Source organism: Carassius gibelio, chromosome B25 (assembly GCF_023724105.1).
Source record: "Carassius gibelio isolate Cgi1373 ecotype wild population from Czech Republic chromosome B25, carGib1.2-hapl.c, whole genome shotgun sequence".
In the NCBI taxonomy this organism is placed as follows: Eukaryota; Metazoa; Chordata; class Actinopteri; order Cypriniformes; family Cyprinidae; genus Carassius; species Carassius gibelio.
In genome coordinates, this window is record NC_068420.1 from 6,293,657 (window position 1) to 6,312,752 (window position 19,096).

General features: G+C 37.6%; 2 protein-coding genes across 2 annotated transcripts; both read right to left on the bottom strand.

The window, feature by feature from the left end:
* Positions 1 to 1,685: 1,685 nt before the first annotated feature.
* On the bottom strand, positions 1,686 to 6,132 carry psma4 (proteasome 20S subunit alpha 4). Its single transcript, XM_052596837.1, has 9 exons — positions 6,024 to 6,132; positions 5,536 to 5,561; positions 5,389 to 5,431; positions 5,120 to 5,282; positions 4,284 to 4,361; positions 4,086 to 4,174; positions 3,878 to 4,008; positions 2,532 to 2,655; positions 1,686 to 1,959 (listed from the first exon to the last, which is right to left on the bottom strand). Exons 2-9 carry the CDS (start codon positions 5,536 to 5,538, stop codon positions 1,805 to 1,807), a joined length of 786 nt encoding a protein of 261 aa, XP_052452797.1. The 5' UTR covers positions 5,539 to 5,561; positions 6,024 to 6,132; the 3' UTR covers positions 1,686 to 1,804.
* Positions 6,133 to 6,973: 841 nt separating this feature from the next.
* LOC128014332 (iron-responsive element-binding protein 2) lies at positions 6,974 to 18,069 on the bottom strand. The gene is made up of 21 exons (XM_052597818.1): positions 17,937 to 18,069; positions 15,854 to 15,949; positions 15,536 to 15,701; positions 14,165 to 14,302; positions 13,694 to 13,936; positions 13,536 to 13,605; positions 12,657 to 12,840; positions 12,441 to 12,580; positions 12,173 to 12,344; positions 11,989 to 12,089; positions 11,541 to 11,657; positions 11,275 to 11,434; positions 11,052 to 11,187; positions 10,723 to 10,807; positions 10,363 to 10,644; positions 10,143 to 10,247; positions 9,584 to 9,726; positions 9,274 to 9,421; positions 9,069 to 9,191; positions 8,788 to 8,973; positions 6,974 to 7,959 (listed from the first exon to the last, which is right to left on the bottom strand). Exons 1-21 carry the CDS (start codon positions 17,959 to 17,961, stop codon positions 7,846 to 7,848), a joined length of 2,934 nt encoding a protein of 977 aa, XP_052453778.1. The 5' UTR covers positions 17,962 to 18,069; the 3' UTR covers positions 6,974 to 7,845.
* Between the last annotated feature and the right edge of the window lie 1,027 nt (positions 18,070 to 19,096).

Consider the following 19,096-nt stretch of genomic DNA (forward strand, 5'->3'; position numbering starts at 1 on the left):
GACATACCTGTTTTTTGTTGTTGCTGTTGTTGTTCACAAATAAAATCAAATTGATTATTCCAGATTCTTTGTCAGAAATGAGCTGAAGAGAGAAATAAAATGAAGTTAAGAAAGTTGATTAATGTGCAATCATAACTGCAAAGGAAAAATAAGGTTAACTTTAAGAATAAACTATTGAAACTAAAGTAAAACTTAAATGTGTATTTACCTTTTTTTTGGGTCATCTATGAAAAAAATGGTCCTTATAAAATGGCCGCTATTTATTGAAATAATATCATTCACATTAAAACAGAAAATGTTTGGTCTTGTTTAAGGCCAATCAATGACAAGGAGTCTAATAAACAGTTATCATAATTAAGATTTTGTGTAATGTTAAAAAGAAACTGATAAAATTCACCAGAAAACACCACTCTGAAAGCTACAACCAAACTACATTTCCCATCATTCTCTGTGGCAGCACAATACATAACACAATACAGAGAGCATAAATAATACACCTATACATGGCATAATTAATCACTCATTTGTAAAATGTCATGTTTATCAAGTAACTTTATTCTACAAGAAACAATCGTAATCAATTACTTTACGACTTAAGTTTTTTTTTCCTGTTTTGGCATATTTAGGCCTATTGCTTTTTACCGGAAGATGAAGACTGTAAAATCAAATCTAAGCTTTAAATTGTGTTAGCATTTCAAAATACAGCTATGTTGATCTGAAAGCGAACACAAATAGACTGAACCCAAAACGATAAAATTCTTGCTTGCTTATTTCTAAAGCTCACTGAAATTTGTTATTGAGACATGACTTAATGGTATCTTGGAAAATTTATTTTGGAGGTACCTTCATTCAGAATCTCTTGACAGACTGAACTGGAGAGCGTCTGTCCTGTAGCTCTAAACAGACCTGCGGGTCATATGCACTTAACGATCCGTGCTGGGTTACATCACAGTCCATTAAAATGACCTACATTCTCTTAGTCTGGAACACGTTAAGATTTTTGTGCTGCCGGGATACTGTGCGAGCCCGTCCTTGTGTTCAGTTCTGACCTCCGAGACCGTAATCCGTTCCCGCGCTTATGCAACACGTGCCGAATTTTCCCGCGCTTCTTAGAAAAGCCCGCAAAATACATTAAGAGTCAGTCAGAGATTTGGTTAATCCCCCATAAAATACTCATCCTTTTAATATAAGAATGTTAACTCTAACACCACACACGTTTTTTCTTGTTGGAAATATCTTGCGACAATTTACTACAGTCTCAAAGTAATTTCAATAGCGCTTTAAACAAAGCAGTATAGTAACCACAGTTTCACTAAATGTGTTAAATTCAATATGGCCTCTATAGGTCTATAAATCGCCAATTTATATATACATATATATATATATATATATATATATATATATATATAAATTATTTAGTACAATTGACCAATATCTATGGCATTTCATGGTTATCACCGTATTTGTTATTTTTATTTTTTTGTAAAGGTTAATGCAGTGTAAGCACACCAACCTGAAAGCTCTTAGTTACACAACAGTCACATTAGAGGCACAGATGTCCATATGAACGCTTTTACATTTGATCTATTATTCAACATAAAACCACCAGCTGTGGACATTGAAGAACCTTCTAGAATTTCCTCAGAATGTGCATTCGATTTGAAGAAACAAAACTACTAGACACGTTTATCTTCTCATTTTGTGTTTAATAAAGAAAATGACAGATTGACAGACGGAGCAATATGAATTTCTCTGGGAGTCCCAGCGAGCGTTTGCATTTTTATAGAAAACCAGTGCATGCGTTTTATTTGTCTTTCTCCTTCTGTTCTTTCTCTTTCTTGTCTTTCTCTGCTTTGGCCTCTTCTGCTTCGTGTTTCTTGATCAGTTCTTCCACTTCCTTCTGCTTGAGGACTTTGATTCTGGTCTTGCCGTTCTCTCGTGTCAGTGTGGCGATCTCCACTTTGAAGACGGACAGAAAAAGGAAACAATTCAATGCGTATCCATAAAATTAATTAATTAAAAATTAATTTATAGACTGTGCATATTGATTTGAATCTACTGAAACGACAATCTTTGACATGCAACATCTCTCTGTATTTAAGAGTTTCGAGGTAAAGTAAAATGTGATTGTAACTTAAATTAAATATAAATAAATGTATATAAAATAATACTGTATACATTATATATATATAATGATAGATAGATAGATAGATAGATATAAAACACAGTCACAAATGCACCAAGTGTGAATGTGATTTTAGTTTCAACTGCCGAACAAATAAAATGTATAGCTTGTCTATTTGTTTGATAGGGTTTGTTGCTGCATGATCATTTTGACTGCAGTGTTTGTAACCGCAGTGCAGCACGTGATCAGCTGCATTAAGCTGAGAGCTCAGATGGATTGTGGGTCTGTTCATGGTGTCATGATCATTCATAATGCAGAAGTCTGCTCTCTGCTAGACTGCTTTAATCTACCAGCCTCGTCTGCATGCTAAAACATTTATTCCATCTCAGTCTTGCCAAACACACACCTTTCTCTGCTGAGAGCTTGCTGACGTCCATGGTTTTATTCAGCACTTTGACGGCGAGAGCGAGGGCAGAGGACAGAGTCATCTCTCCCTCTTTATAGTCCTGCTTCAGCATTGACACAGCAGCCTGAAACACACAGACACACACTTTACGTTTCAGAACTGAGAGGTTTTGATATCTGTTTTGTTCAGATTTCAGGACAGAAGTGGGGAATTAAGGACAGGTGCCTTGTCGCCATCTACTGGCCACATCAGTGCAATAATAAATGGACACTGAGATGTCCGACTTGTCTTTTTTTTTTCAGTTTCTTTTTTAAGCATGAACAAATCACTCAACTTTAAGAAGAAACATTGTTTCCTACATGCAACCATGCAGTTTTACAACAAACGGAATATTCGACTCAATCTACATTATTATTCCGTGACAAAAAGCAGTATCACAAGTTACGGTAAATGCTTTTTTTTGAGGATATAGTTTTCTTCTTGCAAATCCTGTGTTGATTTTGAGGAGGAAGTCTGATGTTAATGTAGACAAATGTGACCCTCTTTAGTCGCTGGGGTATATTTGAAGCAATAGCTAACAAAAAAAACATTGTATGGGTCAAATTTATAGATTTTTCTTTTATGCCAAAAATCATTAGGATATTGAGTAAAGATCATATTCCATGAAGATATTTTGTAAATTTCCTACTGTAAATATCTCAAAAGGTTATTTTTGATTAGTAATATGCATTGCTAAGAATATATTTGGACAACTTTAAAGGTGATTTTCCCAATATTTTGACTTTCTTTGCACCCTCAGATTCCAGATTTTCAAATTGTTGTACCTCCACCAAATATTGTCATATCATAAACCATATATCAATGCAAAGCTCAGATATAATTCAGATAAAATATAAATCTCAATTTCGAAAAATTGGCACTTAAAACTGGGTTTTGTGGTCCAGGTTCACAAATGTTAAATAGAGCTGAGAATACTACGCTTTTATTGTTTCTGATAGAATCAAATTAGCTAAACTTTGAGCTAAACTCAAAATGTTACACACCACTGTTTAAAAGATTGAGCAGTTTTATATTGTAAATGCCTTTACGGTCACTGTTGATTAACTAAAGACTTGCTGATTGAAAGCATTCATTTATTCATCAAAAAATCCTAATAATTACTATTTTTAAGTGATTCGTTAAACCAAATGATTTCATATGAACTGATTTGGTTCAAATGAACAGAGTCTAAAATGTATTTTTCTTTCTAGCACTAGTCGGATAGATTCAGTGTGTCATAAGCTGTGAAAAGCACAATGAAGCGTTCATTTCCTGCATAAGAATCTGAATGTGTGTGTTTCACTCACTGCGCTGTTGTTGCCAATACACGTGGCTTTCCAGCCTCCATAGTTTCCGCTGGGGTCACTCTGATAGAGCTGGAAGCCGTAGTGTTTGTCCCATCCCATATACAGCAGAGACACACCAAAGGGCCTTTTACCTGACAAAACACACACGGTTTAAATTCCACAGCCCAAAACCTCACCAGGATCATGTTCGAAATAGATTCAAATGTACCTCCAAACTGTGTGTAAGCCTGTTTGATGTCACACAGCGCAGTGACCAGCTGCTCGCAGGGAATGGGCTCCTGATACTGCAACAGGTACCTACAAACACACCATCAATCCTAAGACTCTCATGTGCATAATAAACCAATTCTGTCTCATCATAACCCAATGCAGTCTTCCGCAGGAGTCAAAGTGATGCTTCGCTCACCTCTGTGCGATGAGTCTCAGTTCGTTTGTGAGGACGTTGGCATCTGATGTAATTCCCGCTACACTGCATGCCATGTCTCTGCGTTACAAAATCACCATACATCAGTGCTGTTGTCATATATTTTAGAATTTTTTTTTTTTAAATTCATAAATAGTAATGCAATTCCTCGTATATCAGAGCTAAACAACCACACGTCCTTATATATATATATATATATATATATATATATATATAAAGCACACAGCACATACTTAAATATTAAACTAAAAGTTAAAATAAACATAAAATGTAAATATAACATAAATATAAATTAACAAACACTATAAAAATAATAATATATAAACAATACTAAATGTCACGTTTATGTCATGACACTAAATTAACACTGCCATACACACACTTACAAAAAAAAAGAGAGAAGTGTACTTGAATATTAATTCTAAATATTAATTTAAAATATTAAATATTAATACAATTTCTCCTAAACTAAACTAAATAAAACTCTTATTAAAAGACGAAACAAAATCATGTATGTACTGAAATCAAAATACACTGGAAACAGAAAAATCCAAGCCAATTCAAAATATTAAATAACCATAAAATACCATATAAATAATACTAAAATAAAACTGCCATTACAAAAAGAGATTTGCCAAGGAAAAAAATTAAATTAAATATTAATTCTAATATTAATTCTAATACCTAATTCTAATCTAAAATAGGAATAAAGACTGTAATTTAATTTATATTAACATATTTACATAATAGAACTTCAACTTCTCTTGCGAAACCTCAAATATCATACATTTTAAGGCCACACAAATGATTGAACTCACTCATTGAGTTTGTAAATCTTCTCCGAGAAGAACACCTCGTCCAGAAGTTTGTGGATGTTCCTCCTCTCTGCCGCCAGCAGCACGCCGTCATTGGCCAGGATGCCCAGACAGGTGCCAGCGTGACCAATGGCCTCCATGGCATACTCTACCTGATACAGACGGCCTGCCAACAACACAACACTCACAAACTCAGAGCTCCTCCACATGACAACATTTAGATTAATAACACACAATACAAATAATGAAATGGTGCATATGGGGGCTCTCACCCTCTGGAGAGAAAATAGTCGTCCTTGAGTCATATCTCCGAGACTGTTAAACAAAACAAAAAAATTGTGAATCATTGTGATAAGAACATAAAGTGAATCAATAAACTGCATGAAAAAAAATAGATCAACAAATAACGCAACACTTACCATTTTGCCCTTAAATAAGACGAACCCTGCAAACAGGAGAAAATATGCTCAAGTGATCAGTACCAAACATTATTATTAATAATTATTACATTTATTACATTTACTAATTTGTTGATTTACGCTGCTGTCACAATCTCAAGAGCTTAAACATTCATAAAGCAATAGGAAGTAACAGAAAACAACTCTAACACACATCCAGACTACCAAATACACTTATTTTACGGTCTTAAATTAATATAAACGAGAGACTGAAGCATAAATGTGAGTTTTAAAGCTGCTTTCAGTTTCTCCTGTTTGAATGTGTTTTAGCTTTAGCATTAGCACCCTCATAACAGCATGAAGCAGCAACTTTCCATTTCATTTAAATTTAGCCTACGCTCAATGAATCTGACACCTGTTTAGTTTTCCACACACGCACTGAAGGCTTTACTTTGTAGTGGGCGTCATATATAGTGTGTAAAATATAGTAATATATATTATTTTCATACCTAATGACGGAGTTCGCGCTGCCTGTTCACTGTTAAACAGTCTCCGCTAAAGAATCTCACTGCAGCGAGAAACGCATCCACTCTGGAGTCACTTCTGTCGGCGGTCACGTGTGTAACGTGACGTTCTGTGATTGGTACCCTTTCTTAAGTTAGCTGTAGTGTTCGCAATTTAGCTTTTTATTTTATAATTAAACAACAACTAAAAACTGAAACTTGTAACATGTATTAAACGCCAGAAATTTGCACTACTTTTAAACATCGTCCTAAAATTCATTTAACCTCTTAATGCATAGAATTATTGTTAAGCATAGGAAAATTCCTCAATTAATATTTTGTGTGGAGCCAATTTCAATATGTGTTCACAAATTATGTACATATATATATTTATAGTTTTTAAGACTTTACCTGATGTGTGTTGTGTGTTTTAGTTACATTAAAAAACAGTTGCATAAGAGTCATGTATTTAGAAAGCCAGACTACATTTGTTGAATGGTACGTTTTTGGTTTTAATTTGTTTCTGAATCAGACTACTGTCTGCTTTCAGGTTCTTTGTGCTGGTGGGAGTGGATCAGCTAGATTGCACATCCCACAGAAATGAATCGTTCAGTTCCACAGCGCCCCCAGTGTAAGGGAAGCTACATTACATTTAATCAATGTAGAAACTACGAATATTTCAGAGTATATTTTAAACCAAAAATCTATTCTAAAATAACACAATAACATTAAAACTCATTTCATATATTTAAATCTAATTTTACAATTGAATAATAAATACAAAAAATACACAGTAATGAAATATTCTGTCACACTACAAGAGTCCCTAGTAATTTGGATTACACTGATTGTGCTGCATGGTTTTTATTCACGACAAAGAACTGGTTCATGAGAGTCATTTGTTTGTGATTTGGACAGACTGTGATATTATAAAAACAGAAAGGACAAACTCAGCATGCTGATCTCATTATTTATTAAAAATTATTTACAATAACAGCATAATCCAAGAAAAGAATGATTTTTTTTTCTACTGCATCATTCACCCCTGTGCTGAGGAGCTGCATACGGTCTTCACCTACAGAACACAAGGACTGAAGCCAAACATCGCAACGAGGCAAACAGCACTGATAGTACCAAAGCCAGCCTTCAGTCACTCTCTAATGTGAGCTCAGAGTTATATATTATGTTTATGGCTGAGCATACTTCCTTTCAGTCATCACTGGCACTCATACTCCCAGTAACAGAAAACACTAAATGGACGATTATAATAAATAAATTGATATTCTACTGGATCGGATGAAATCGAAGAGTGTCTTTTTTTTTGTCGTGACTGCAATATGTGGACGACTTACATACAGAAACGACAGCTAGGAAATGAAGAAACAACAGTAAGCTGGAAAGCTTTGAACGTGTGGACATTTTCGCTCCATCAAATTGGCCGTGTAAAAATCAGCACCATGAAAGAAGAGCAAAGCCTCCATTGGCTGTGAGGTCGTCATGCAGTCTTCGCATCCAGCACCAAAGAGCTCAGGTCAGGAGAACGGTTTCTTAACAGGCACTGCGATACAAAATGCCCAAAGTTCCCACTGCACAACCAGAATGTGGATATACACACTGGATCGCGTCTGGGAGTGGAGACAATGATCTGGAGCGAAACCTTGGACATTTGTGGTTTTTAAGTGCAAAACAATGACGTCCTCCGGGACGGGAGGATTCGGCAGACGATAGGCACAGCGTTCATAGTTCATAAGGCCTCCAGAAGGCCTCTGGGTGGCGCTGTACTAGTCAGAGGTCTATGGGCGTCTCCGTGGCTATGAATCTGATTATGCTACAGCAGCAGAGATCGAGCTACGTACTTCAGGATGCCTCCGTGTCTGAAAAACGCCACATCCATGTCGTTCTCGAAAAGAGCCGTGACACTGAAACTCTTCCCTGTGCTCGTCTGGAAACAAATCAGACATAAACATTAGATGTCGCATGGACAAAAATCAGTATGTACAAGCAAATCGCAGTTTAATTAAGGGCAGGACTGGGTGTGGATACAAATTTCGATTCGCAAGCTCTCTATTTTGGTAACAGTTACCGTATTTTTCGGACTATAAGTCGCACCTGAGTATAAGTCGCATCAGTCCAAAAATACGTCATGATGAGGAAAAAAACATAAGTCGCACCGGACTATAAGTCGCATTTATTTAGAACCAAGAGAAAACATTACCGTCTCCAGTCAAGAGAGAGCGCTCTATGTCTTCAGTGTAGATTACAGGAGCACTGAGCAGCATAGAGCGCCCTCTCGTGGCTGTAGACGGTAATGTTTTCTCTTGGTTCATTTCTCTTGGTTCATTTCTCTCGGTTCATGTCAAATTAATTTGGATAAATAAGTCGCACCTGACTATAAGTCGCAGGACCAGCCAAACTTTGAAAAAAAGTGCGACTTATAGTCCGGAAAATATGGTAACTAAATATTGTAATGGCAGAAAAGAAAATTCTTTCTTAGCTATTGCTCTAAATAAATAAATTAATTAATAAATTAATTTTAATGATGGCAGTTTACAAAACATTGTGTACATGTGTTTCTGATTCACTGAGAAGAACGGTTTCATTAAAGTCACCTGTCAGTGCATTGGACTACATTGGTTATTCTGAATGCTTCTGATTCACTACAATCAACTAGTTAACTAGTGTTTCTTTTTTAAAATCAGACTACACTGGTTGTGCTGTTACTGTGTTGAGCACACCTCACTGATGTTTTATCCACTGTGAGTCGCTCTACCTGTACTGTTAGCTGTTGTCTGGGCGTAAGCTCCTGTGGGATGTTGATGGTGAATTGCTCTTTTCCACACAGCTCCAGCGAGTCAGCATTCTGTCCTGGCAGGAACTGCAGCGGAGTGATTCCCATCCCTACCAAATGATTCCTATGAATCTTCTCAAAGCTCTCAGCTATCACCGCACGGACGCCCTAAATAACCCAGACAAGACAGGTCCACATGTTAAGTGTTTGCTCAGAACTAATAACAGGAAACACAGGAATCCACAGGAATATGGGACCAGTACCATTAAATAAGGTCCTTTAGCGGCCCAGTCACGTGAGCTGCCGGAGCCGTACTCTTTTCCTGCCAGTATGATGAGAGGGACTCCATCTCTCTGGTAGCGTTCAGCAGCTTCAAACACATCCAGCTGTGATGAGAAAACACCCATCAAACCATGTGTACAGACTGAGAACGAATCAAGTTCAAACCGGTTCAGTCTAGTCGCTGACCGTCTGTCCTGATGGAATGTGCAGGGTTTTGGGTCCGGTCTTCCCGATGAGGCGGTTTTGAAGCTTTATGCTGGCAAATGTTCCTCGAGTCATTACTGCATCGTTTCCTCTCCGTGCACCATAGGAATTGAATTCACGAGGGGTCAAACTGAATCAAATGTATAAAGGAACTGAACTTAGTTTCTAATAATCTTGATAAATGTATGAATGAAAAATCATATTACTGCTAAATGCAATGGAAATTATAATACATGATTTTAAGGGCAAATATATGAACATACTGAGAAGAAGCCTTTCCAAATCATCTCACCGTTTGCTCTGAAGGTATTTGGCGGCAGCGCTGACTCTTGCGATGCTTCCCGCTGGAGAAATGTGATCGGTTGTTACTTTATCACCCAGAAAGAGGAGCGGGTACGCGCCCTCAATGGACTGAGGAGTGCACACCTCTTTAGACTGAGACGAAGAGAAACAGGAGCCTTGTTAATGTCAAAATACTGTGACCGTGATGCATGGGGAGATCTGCATCTAAATAACACCACTGTCGTTACCGCTAACTAAAACTATTACGAATCACTTTCATGAATTGAAATCAAGCTGAAATAAAATATGACATGAAAAATCAACTAAAACTACTGGAACTTGAAAGAATTTTTTTATTTCTGAAAAAAAAAAAAGTGTACATGACAAAATTGCTCAAACTTAAACTGAAATAAAAAATAAAGCTAAATAGAAAAATGTAAAAGTAAAAACTAATAACAATTACAAAACAACATTAAATGACTAAATTATTTAGATTAACACTGAAAATATATTTCAAAACATCAACACAGTACTATAATAATATATAAATAATACTGCATGTTATTCACCAGTTTGCTGAAGAAGGACGGACATCGAATGTAGGTGGACTTGGGATCCCACGGGAAGAGGGCAGATTCAGCAGACTCTATTGTGTTCCAGAACGTACTTCCTTTCTGCAGACAATCACACAAACCAGCCATTATTAACAGACAACTCTCCTGAGTCAACTGATTAAGTAGATCAATCAATTATATTTTTTGAGGAACGTGTGCTATTATATTCTCGTACCTCCATGCGGCTCCTCAGATCTTTGAACATGGAGGCGATGACGATGTTCTCCTCCGTGTGGTTCACCTCCTCTTTGGATGGCCAGATATCCCTCAGATACACGTCCTTCCCTTCTGAGTTCACCCCCAGCGGTTCTGTCTCTAGGTCGATGCTGACTGTGCCTGCGATCGCATACGCCACCACCAGTGGAGGCGAAGCCAGATAATTCGCCCGAACGCAGTCACACAGGCGTCCTTCTAAATGCCTGTTTCCAGACAGCACGCCACATGCCACCAAATCACCCTGCACACAAGCAGACAGATGAATACACAGCAGATCAGAGAGAGGAAGGGAGACAGAAATAAGATTAAACGGTCTCACCTGTTTAATGGCATCCACCACACTCTCAGGTAAAGGTGCTGTATTGCCCACACAAGTGGCACATCCATAACCCACCACCTCGAACCTGAAACACATCATCAAAATGAATGCTTGTCCAGACAACGGTGAATGTGTTTATGTAAAGGTAAAAAAAATTTCTTTAAACTTTTTTTTTTCTAAATAATATTTTATCTATGCATTTATATTCATTGCTATATCCAGTTAGTTTTTTCTTAGTGTGTGTGTGTGTGAGTGAGTGATTGATTGAGTGAGAAATTGAGTGATTGAAAGAGTGTGTGTGTGTGTGTGTTTATATATGGTGCGTGTACCCGAGTTTCCTGAGGTAGGGCAGGACTCCACTGGTGTTCAGGTAATGTGTGACGGTTCCACTGCCGGGCACCAGACTGGTCCTGATGTACGGTTTAACCTTTAGACCAGCCTCGACAGCTTTCTTCGCTAGCAGACCTGAACAACACACAGACATACACGTGAGATGCACTAAACACTGTTCAAACAGCTCCTATCAGATCTAGAGGTGTGTTGACGTCTGACCTGCGGCCAGCATGACGGACGGGTTGCAGTTGTTGGTGCAGCTGATGACCGCAGCGATCACGATCGATCCGTGCGCCAGGTTGTACTCGGCCCCCTCATGAATGAAGGGGACCTGAGTTGCCTGCTTCTCTTTGGATATGTGGAAGCCCTTAAAACCCACCTACACACACATGGATGGCACAACATACACTGGTATTAGTGAGGTCAAGGGTACTTTGCTACCTATATATTTTTTTCCAATTTAATATGTTAATATGTGCTTTCACCTTCTCATTCAGGCAGTTGATAAAGTCTTCCTTCATGCATGTCACAGCGACTCTGTCCTGCGGCCGTTTGGGTCCACTGACATGAGGCACAATTGAGCTCAGGTTCATCTCGATGACCTACGAAACCACATGATTTAACTCAACTTGGAAATTCTATAGGGGCTTTTTATTGCTTTTTTGGTTACTGATTTCTCATGTGAAGGTCAGTCAGTGATTTCGCTATAGTTTTACTTGTGGCGGCCCGCCAGGCTTTGAATATACAAGTGCTGCATGTGGGGGTGTTTTTAAATCACTGTATTTCTGAAGCAAATAAACTGCCTTTCATTTCACCTTGCATGTAATGACTGATAAAGCAGCGTTTGTGAGAGGAGCGTTGCTTTGTGTGCCGCCGTTACACGGGAAACCTCCATCTCTCCCGCTCTACAAGCACCTAATTAAGTTAACCAACCTCTGAATACTGCGGCTCTTCTGATTGGTGGCCGTAGCTTCTGAAGAGTTTGATAGCCTTCAGATAGTCTTCTAAAACCACAAGCTTCTCCTCACTGCAAACTGATAAGAAAAACGTTTTGCATTAAGTTAAATCTTCAAACACTTGAAGCTTTATAATCTAAATTACTCAGGATGGTCCGTACTAGTGTGTTTAAAGTGCTGAAGGGTGATGTCATCCACAGGAAAGAAGCTCACAGTGGCGTTGTACTCCGGGCACATGTTAGCAATGGTGGTGCGATCGGGAGCCGAGAGCTGCTGTACACCAGGCCCAAAGAACTCCACAAACTTCCCGCCGATCCCTGCCTGACGCAGATGCTGAGACACAAAGATCAGATCAGTCAAATGTCATTTCTAGAGATTGCAAATTCACTGATGATGTTATACATTAAGGAAACAAGGACCTCGCTGTACCTTAGTAATGCCCAGTACGATATCAATGGATGTGGCAAGAGGATTGATGGTCCCCACGAGTTTACAGCCGACGACCTGTGGCAGAGTCAAAGACACTGGCTGACCTAACATGACCGCCTCTGATTCAATGCCTCCAACTCCTGAAAGAGAGACAAAGTGAGATAAACAAGACAGAATAGTGTTCAAATATAACACAATAACTAACAGCATGCTTACCCCAGCCTAGGATCCCAAGGCCGTTGATCATGGTGGTGTGGGAGTCCGTTCCCACCACACTGTCAGGATAAATAAACCCCTCCCCTTCCTGTACCACCTGACACAGGTACTCTAGATTCACCTGATGCACCGTGTTGATGTCTGGCGGAACTACGTTGATGTTTTTAAAGGCTTTTGAACACCACTGGAAAGAAAATAGTGAGAAACAGGCATTAATATAAAATTAAAAGTTTGTTGTCTGTAAGATTTTTTTATTTGTAAAATATTATCAGTTTAAAATAACCACTTTCAATTTGCATATATTTTAAAATGTAATTTATATCTGTGATGTCAAGCTGAATTTTCAACATTATTACTTCAGTCTTCAGTGTCGTCAGAAATCATTCTAATATGCTGCCCTAGAAACATTTCTGATAATCAATGTGAAAAAAAATAGTTGTGCTGCTTAATATTTTTGTGGAAACGGTTCAATATATTTTCAGGCTTCTTCGATAAATGGAAAGTAAAAAAACAAATTTGATACAAAATCTTTTGTAAGTATATGTATAAGAATAAAAGTATTATTTCTTTCAGAAAATAAATTACTGATCCTCGGTTGTGAATTTTCACTTCCGTAACAAATGGGTTTGGTTTTATTGCGCATGACTGTAAATGTTACTTTAAAGAATAACCAATATCTTTTTCATAATGAAAAATTATATCCACCAATTTTTTGCTAATGTAACCTAGTAGGCAAGGAAATCATTTTCACGAACCAGTTAAATTAACTTCCAGATATATCTTCCCTTATTTCACTTTTCATAACCACAGTGTGATATAAAATGCATTTTATGTTGTTTTCGTGTAAATATAAAATCACAGAAAGCTCTGAAAACTCACCTTAAAGAACTGTAGCCTCTCTTTGTTTCGGATTAGCTCCATCTCTTGGTTTCTGATCATAGTTTCAGGCCTGTGTGGGTCAGACAGACATCAGGGCATCAAGAGAATGCAGACAGATTCATGAGTTAATGTGTGTGTGTGTGTGAGGTGAGACGTACTCGGACACGGGCTGCAGGTGGAAGGGGCACAGGAGGGGTGTGTTCTCTATTTGTACTGCTGCGCTTCTGCCACTGGGAACGTCGGAGCAGGAGGCTTTACTGCAGCCGCCCCGGTGACCCGGTCGTTGACCTGCACAGTGACCGCCGCCGCTGCTGCTCCCTCGTGGAGACGGTCGGCCGGCAGGAGATCTGACAGCAGCAGAGTGACTCTCGTCTGTGGGGGCTGGAGGGTTCTGGATGGCACTGAGAAATGAGGCAAATGCATTTAACAACGTGTTGCATCGTGACTGGATAAGCTCATAAAAAGGGAATGTTTTCACAAAAACAGTAGCACAATACATTATCGCCCTAATTACTGTGTACGTTAGGAGTTCTAGACATAATCATTGTTTATGTTAATGTTGTAATTATCAGGTTTTAAAACATAAATACTGCCTTAATCCGTCCTTTAGCCTTTGCGTTCACTCTCACCATTTGCTGTAGTCGATCTGCAGAGAATGATCTACGATGAGGTCTGTGGGGCATCTGGGGTTCACCAGGTTCGGATCGACCCCCTGTTTAGCTAAAGCATCTCTCATGGCAGCCAGATCCACCATAGCAGGAATTCCCCTGTGAACACAAATGGGCTATCAGGATGTATCAGGAACTGTTAGTGTGTGATTGAAGAAAGGACTGTTCATCCAAATAAAACACTGTGATATGATTTATTGTGATCTAAGCCACCTTCCCATACTCGACAAGAAACAAGAGATGCTTATCAACAAATTAGAAGCTTTAAAGGCTTCCTCGGTCAAAATAGAAGTGTGTTTGTTTGAAAATGAAGATGTTATCCTTTTAAAATGAAGAAATAAAGACAGCCATAAATATTAGTATTGTCATTTTTAATTTAATTCAAATTATATTTGTCTTAAATATTAGATTTTTTATTTTACAGTCAAACATTACAATAGTATTTTTTTAATAAGTAACTTAATTTTTATTTAGTAACATTAATAGTAACTAACAATATTTGATATATAAAAGCAAATTTTTGACACAAACAAGCACAGCAAACCTGGACATTTTTTTATCATCACATTTTAGGGTGTACTCACACTAGACACGGTTACCTTGAACCGAGCCCGAGCACAATTATCCCCCCTCTCCACTCCCCCACTCCCCTGCTGTCACATTGCACTTTAGGTTCTGGACTGGAGCACGCTTTATTCAAGATTTTTTTATTCGTCACATACACGATTATATATAGAATATATAATTAGAAGTGAAATGTGAGTAAATGCTGCATTTAGTTCTAATCATGTCATGGCATAAATTACATAAACGGCCTCTGAAGTCGTATTTACTACTCAAGAGATTATTTTGATACTCCAATTTCTGAATTGGGTTGACCATAAACTTTGAACACGACTTCATCCGTGGGAAACGTTTGAAAAGTTTCCGATAGCACATTAAGGCAGCAGAGAAGTGCTCTCGCACAGCACAATGGAGTGCATCGTTTTCTTAACTTAGTGGTTTATTAATATTTTGGGTCTATGGGACACAGTAACTCACGGCCCTCCAATATATTGTAGATCTATCGCTTTTTCCAATCAGAAATGTTCAGGCAACCATGCTGCACATATCACAAGTTCTGCACTCCAGCCAGTTAGCACTCACACTCAATGCGTGCCATGCCCGAGCCCAACTGAACACGCTCTGGCCCACCTCTTCCAACAGAGCCAGGGACGGCTAAACAAACCAAGCTTTGGGGGGACGCCTAGTGTGAGTACACCCTGAAAATCACCTTTGCAATTACAATTCCTTTTTTTTCCCCAAAGCATGCAGCCTGAATCAATTACTCACGTAAAATCCTGTAGCAGAACCCTGGCGGGCGAGAACACAACCTCGGCCTGGTTCTGCTGCGTCTGCCAATCCAAAACACTGGAGACATCGTCCGTCTTAATGTAGAACCCGTCACACTTCCGGATGGCGGACTCCAGGAGAACCCGCATACAGAACGGCAGTTTCTCTACAAGAGAAAGAGCCGGATATTAATTTTGCAGGACTTTATTTTACATCTCTTTATTTTTGCATCTGAAATCCATCGAGTTTAATTGAGTTTAAGTGATGTCACTTGCATCTGTGCGTGATTGAATTCCATTAAAGCATTGAGCAACTCACCATATCGGTCATCTCTCAGCTTCTGGGGGTTGAAGTAGCGCCGCTCTTCATATTGTTCGCTCTGCAGAGTGTCGATCAGATGGCCGAATGGATGTTCTGTACAGAATAAAAGACTTAATTGAGAATTTTGGCCCTGATGAATGTTGTTTGTGTAACTAACAGGAAAAGAATGGCTTGTGCGTTTAAAACTCATTATTCTGATCTGGGTTCAAGTTTGGCTGTGACCAAAACATGTAATGTGCACCTGCAACCAAACGGAATCAAAATTGGCCCAAACTCAAGCAGATCAACACCTGCAAGGCCCATATAGCTCAAAGAGAGAGTATCTTCTTTTCAATGCCTCTGTTTGCAGGCCTTCACCTCTTCCCTCCTAACACCCCTTTTAGAAGGCACAAGATTACAGCTGTGGGACTGACTACAAAGAGCTTAGATACAAGGCCAACTCACAGCCAGCGCAGATACACAAGCATTAAATAACAACATTTAATTTAGGAATGCACCAAACATTTTGCTGTAGGACACATTGAGCGAAAGTGACAGTAAAAACAGTAGCCTATATAAGAAGTAATAAATGTACATTTTTTGAGTTGTTGGAAATAGATGTTATTTTAATAATGTCAACATGGATGTAATAAATACTCATTCATTTGGTGGGCTCTCATAGCATTGCATTCAAAGAAGATTGAATCAGTTTGATCAAACAGTCTTTCACAGACTAAAGCCCTACACACTAGATAAAAAGGCTGTGTTAAAGTAACACTAGCACTGCTGCAGTCAGATCTGCATGCTGTCTCAAGAAATTCTGACTAAAAAGAAACAAGAGTTTAAACTATCCATGCAGAAAAGTTGACAGGTCACTAAATAAAAAGATCCAAATTCTCATTCCTGGGCATGATATAACTCACTAGTGCTGCTGCAGAGCAGTGTATTGACACTGTGTGACTGCATGTGTGGTGGATGAACATGCACAGACACATGCTTATCACTCACAGCCTGTGTCTGCTGCTGCTGCATGCGTTAGATTAGGTAAGATGAGTTCAGATTAAACAGAAACTGCAGTAAAGAACACAATCCTGCATCGCCCCCAATGAACACACAAATCCCTGATCTAGATTTATGACACGGAAGATAGAGACACTGGGTGGGAAAAGTAAATTACACTCTCGCTTAACAGACAATCAGATTACAGCAGGATCAGTCCACTGACATAAACACAGTTAATTATAATTATACACTATTTACTTCTAAAAAGAAACCTTTAGGCATTGTAGACCTTAATTACATTTTTGAGGAAAACTCCCTCCCAATGTTTCCCACAATGTAGGTTTTTACAGTTTGGGGGACTTTAAAGCCTTTTTGGGCCATTTATGAGAGTTTTACAGCAATCAGAAAAACGTCATATTAAGATAAAACATAATAATATATTATTTGTTGTATAATACATGAAGAAACAATAAACAGCTGAATACAGAGAAAAGCAATACTTTGCTCTTATCATAGTATAGTGATAATAAACAACAGTAATACTACTTCAAATCAAATATATAACATTACACATATTTTTAAAAAAAGTTGATTACCATATTCATATACATTAGTATTAACATAACAACGTTAAAGGAAAGTAAGAACACAAGCAAGGGGAAGCCATGGTGCATGAAAGCATGACAGTACCATCATGGTAAATTACATATGTATTATTTTAAACAATGCATAATAATCGAGCATTGTACGTTACATAACGGGCTGTCTCAATGCTAAATGAGCTGCCAGCCTAGACAATTTGTTTGGCTTCCTATACGAATAAAACAGTTGCTGTAAAGGTGAGCATTTCACTAGGTTTGGATACACATCAGTTTGTGGTCGCTTCAGCTGCATGTTAGCACGCGATCTGGATGTTACGCTCTCTCGCTGCTAGCCGCAATGCTAACGACAAAACCGCCTCTTTCTTCCTTCTAAACGTGATTAGTTAAGGGCTGTTTTAACACACGATTGTGACTTCGCATATAACCGGTTATATACACCTCTATCATAGCTTAAATAAGATTAATGTTGTTATTTTTGTCAGTAAAAGAGCCCTTACCGTACTGAGATGAAGCGAGCGCCATGATGACTCCTAATATTAACACGACTCCACTAGCTTGACACACGACAACTAGCCAATCAGCGAACAGTACCTCCCTGGAGGACTCTCCAATCAGAATTCAGGATCTCGCAGAGCGTCGTCCAATCAACAAACAGTATCTCCTACACTATATATTTTTCTTCACTTTTTTGGTTTATCAACAAATCTTAATATAATGGATATGAAAGTGGATATAGAAATGATCTATTTTTCAAAATTATCCTATTTATAAAGTTTAATACGTTATATCGACAGTATTTTCGAGTGTAAATGTCGGAAGACATCACATTTCATTTCATTTCTCATACAAAAGTGTGTGTTCTTGTGTGTAAACATTAATATTCATACAGAACTTTAAATACAAACCATTTAGTATATTTCGTTTCAGAAATTATTTCAAGCAATATTCTTTTAGTGTTTTGTATGTACGATTTTTCTAAATTAGTTGTTTTATTAACACCCTTTTTGTTTAACAATTTTATTTTTAATTGATTTTATTTTATTGTTAAAACAATGTAAACTTGTTGTAAACTGTTGCAACAAAATGAACTATTTTGCTTGTTGTTCGTGTTTATATGCATGTAAAAATTAAATAAGTTCACAGCAATATGTACATTTCATAAATTATTTTAAGCATTAATGCTGCAACACTTTTTATTTGTAAAGTGTACCTTATTGTGTGTGTGTGTGTGTATAGTTATAAATATATAATATAATATTTTGCATAATATTCTATAATGGTGTTATATTACATTTAAAGTAATATTAGATTGTATTGTTAAACTTTGTATAGAATATTTAACTTTGCTGTATTTATTACATATAAAACAGACAATAGAATATTACAAAATAACAATAATAATAATAATAATAATAATAATAATAATAATAATAATAATAATAATAATAATAAATGTGCTGGATCATAATTAAATAATGTAAACTTGTGCACGTTGTTCATTGTAATAATAAAAAAAATGCAACATTCTCTTGATTTTGTTCATGTATAGATATAGTTACATTATATAATATATAAATAAAAACTTGTACGGCACACATCATCGACCAATCATCAAACAGCTCCTCCTGCGTCACTGACCAATCAACAGGCAGCAGTG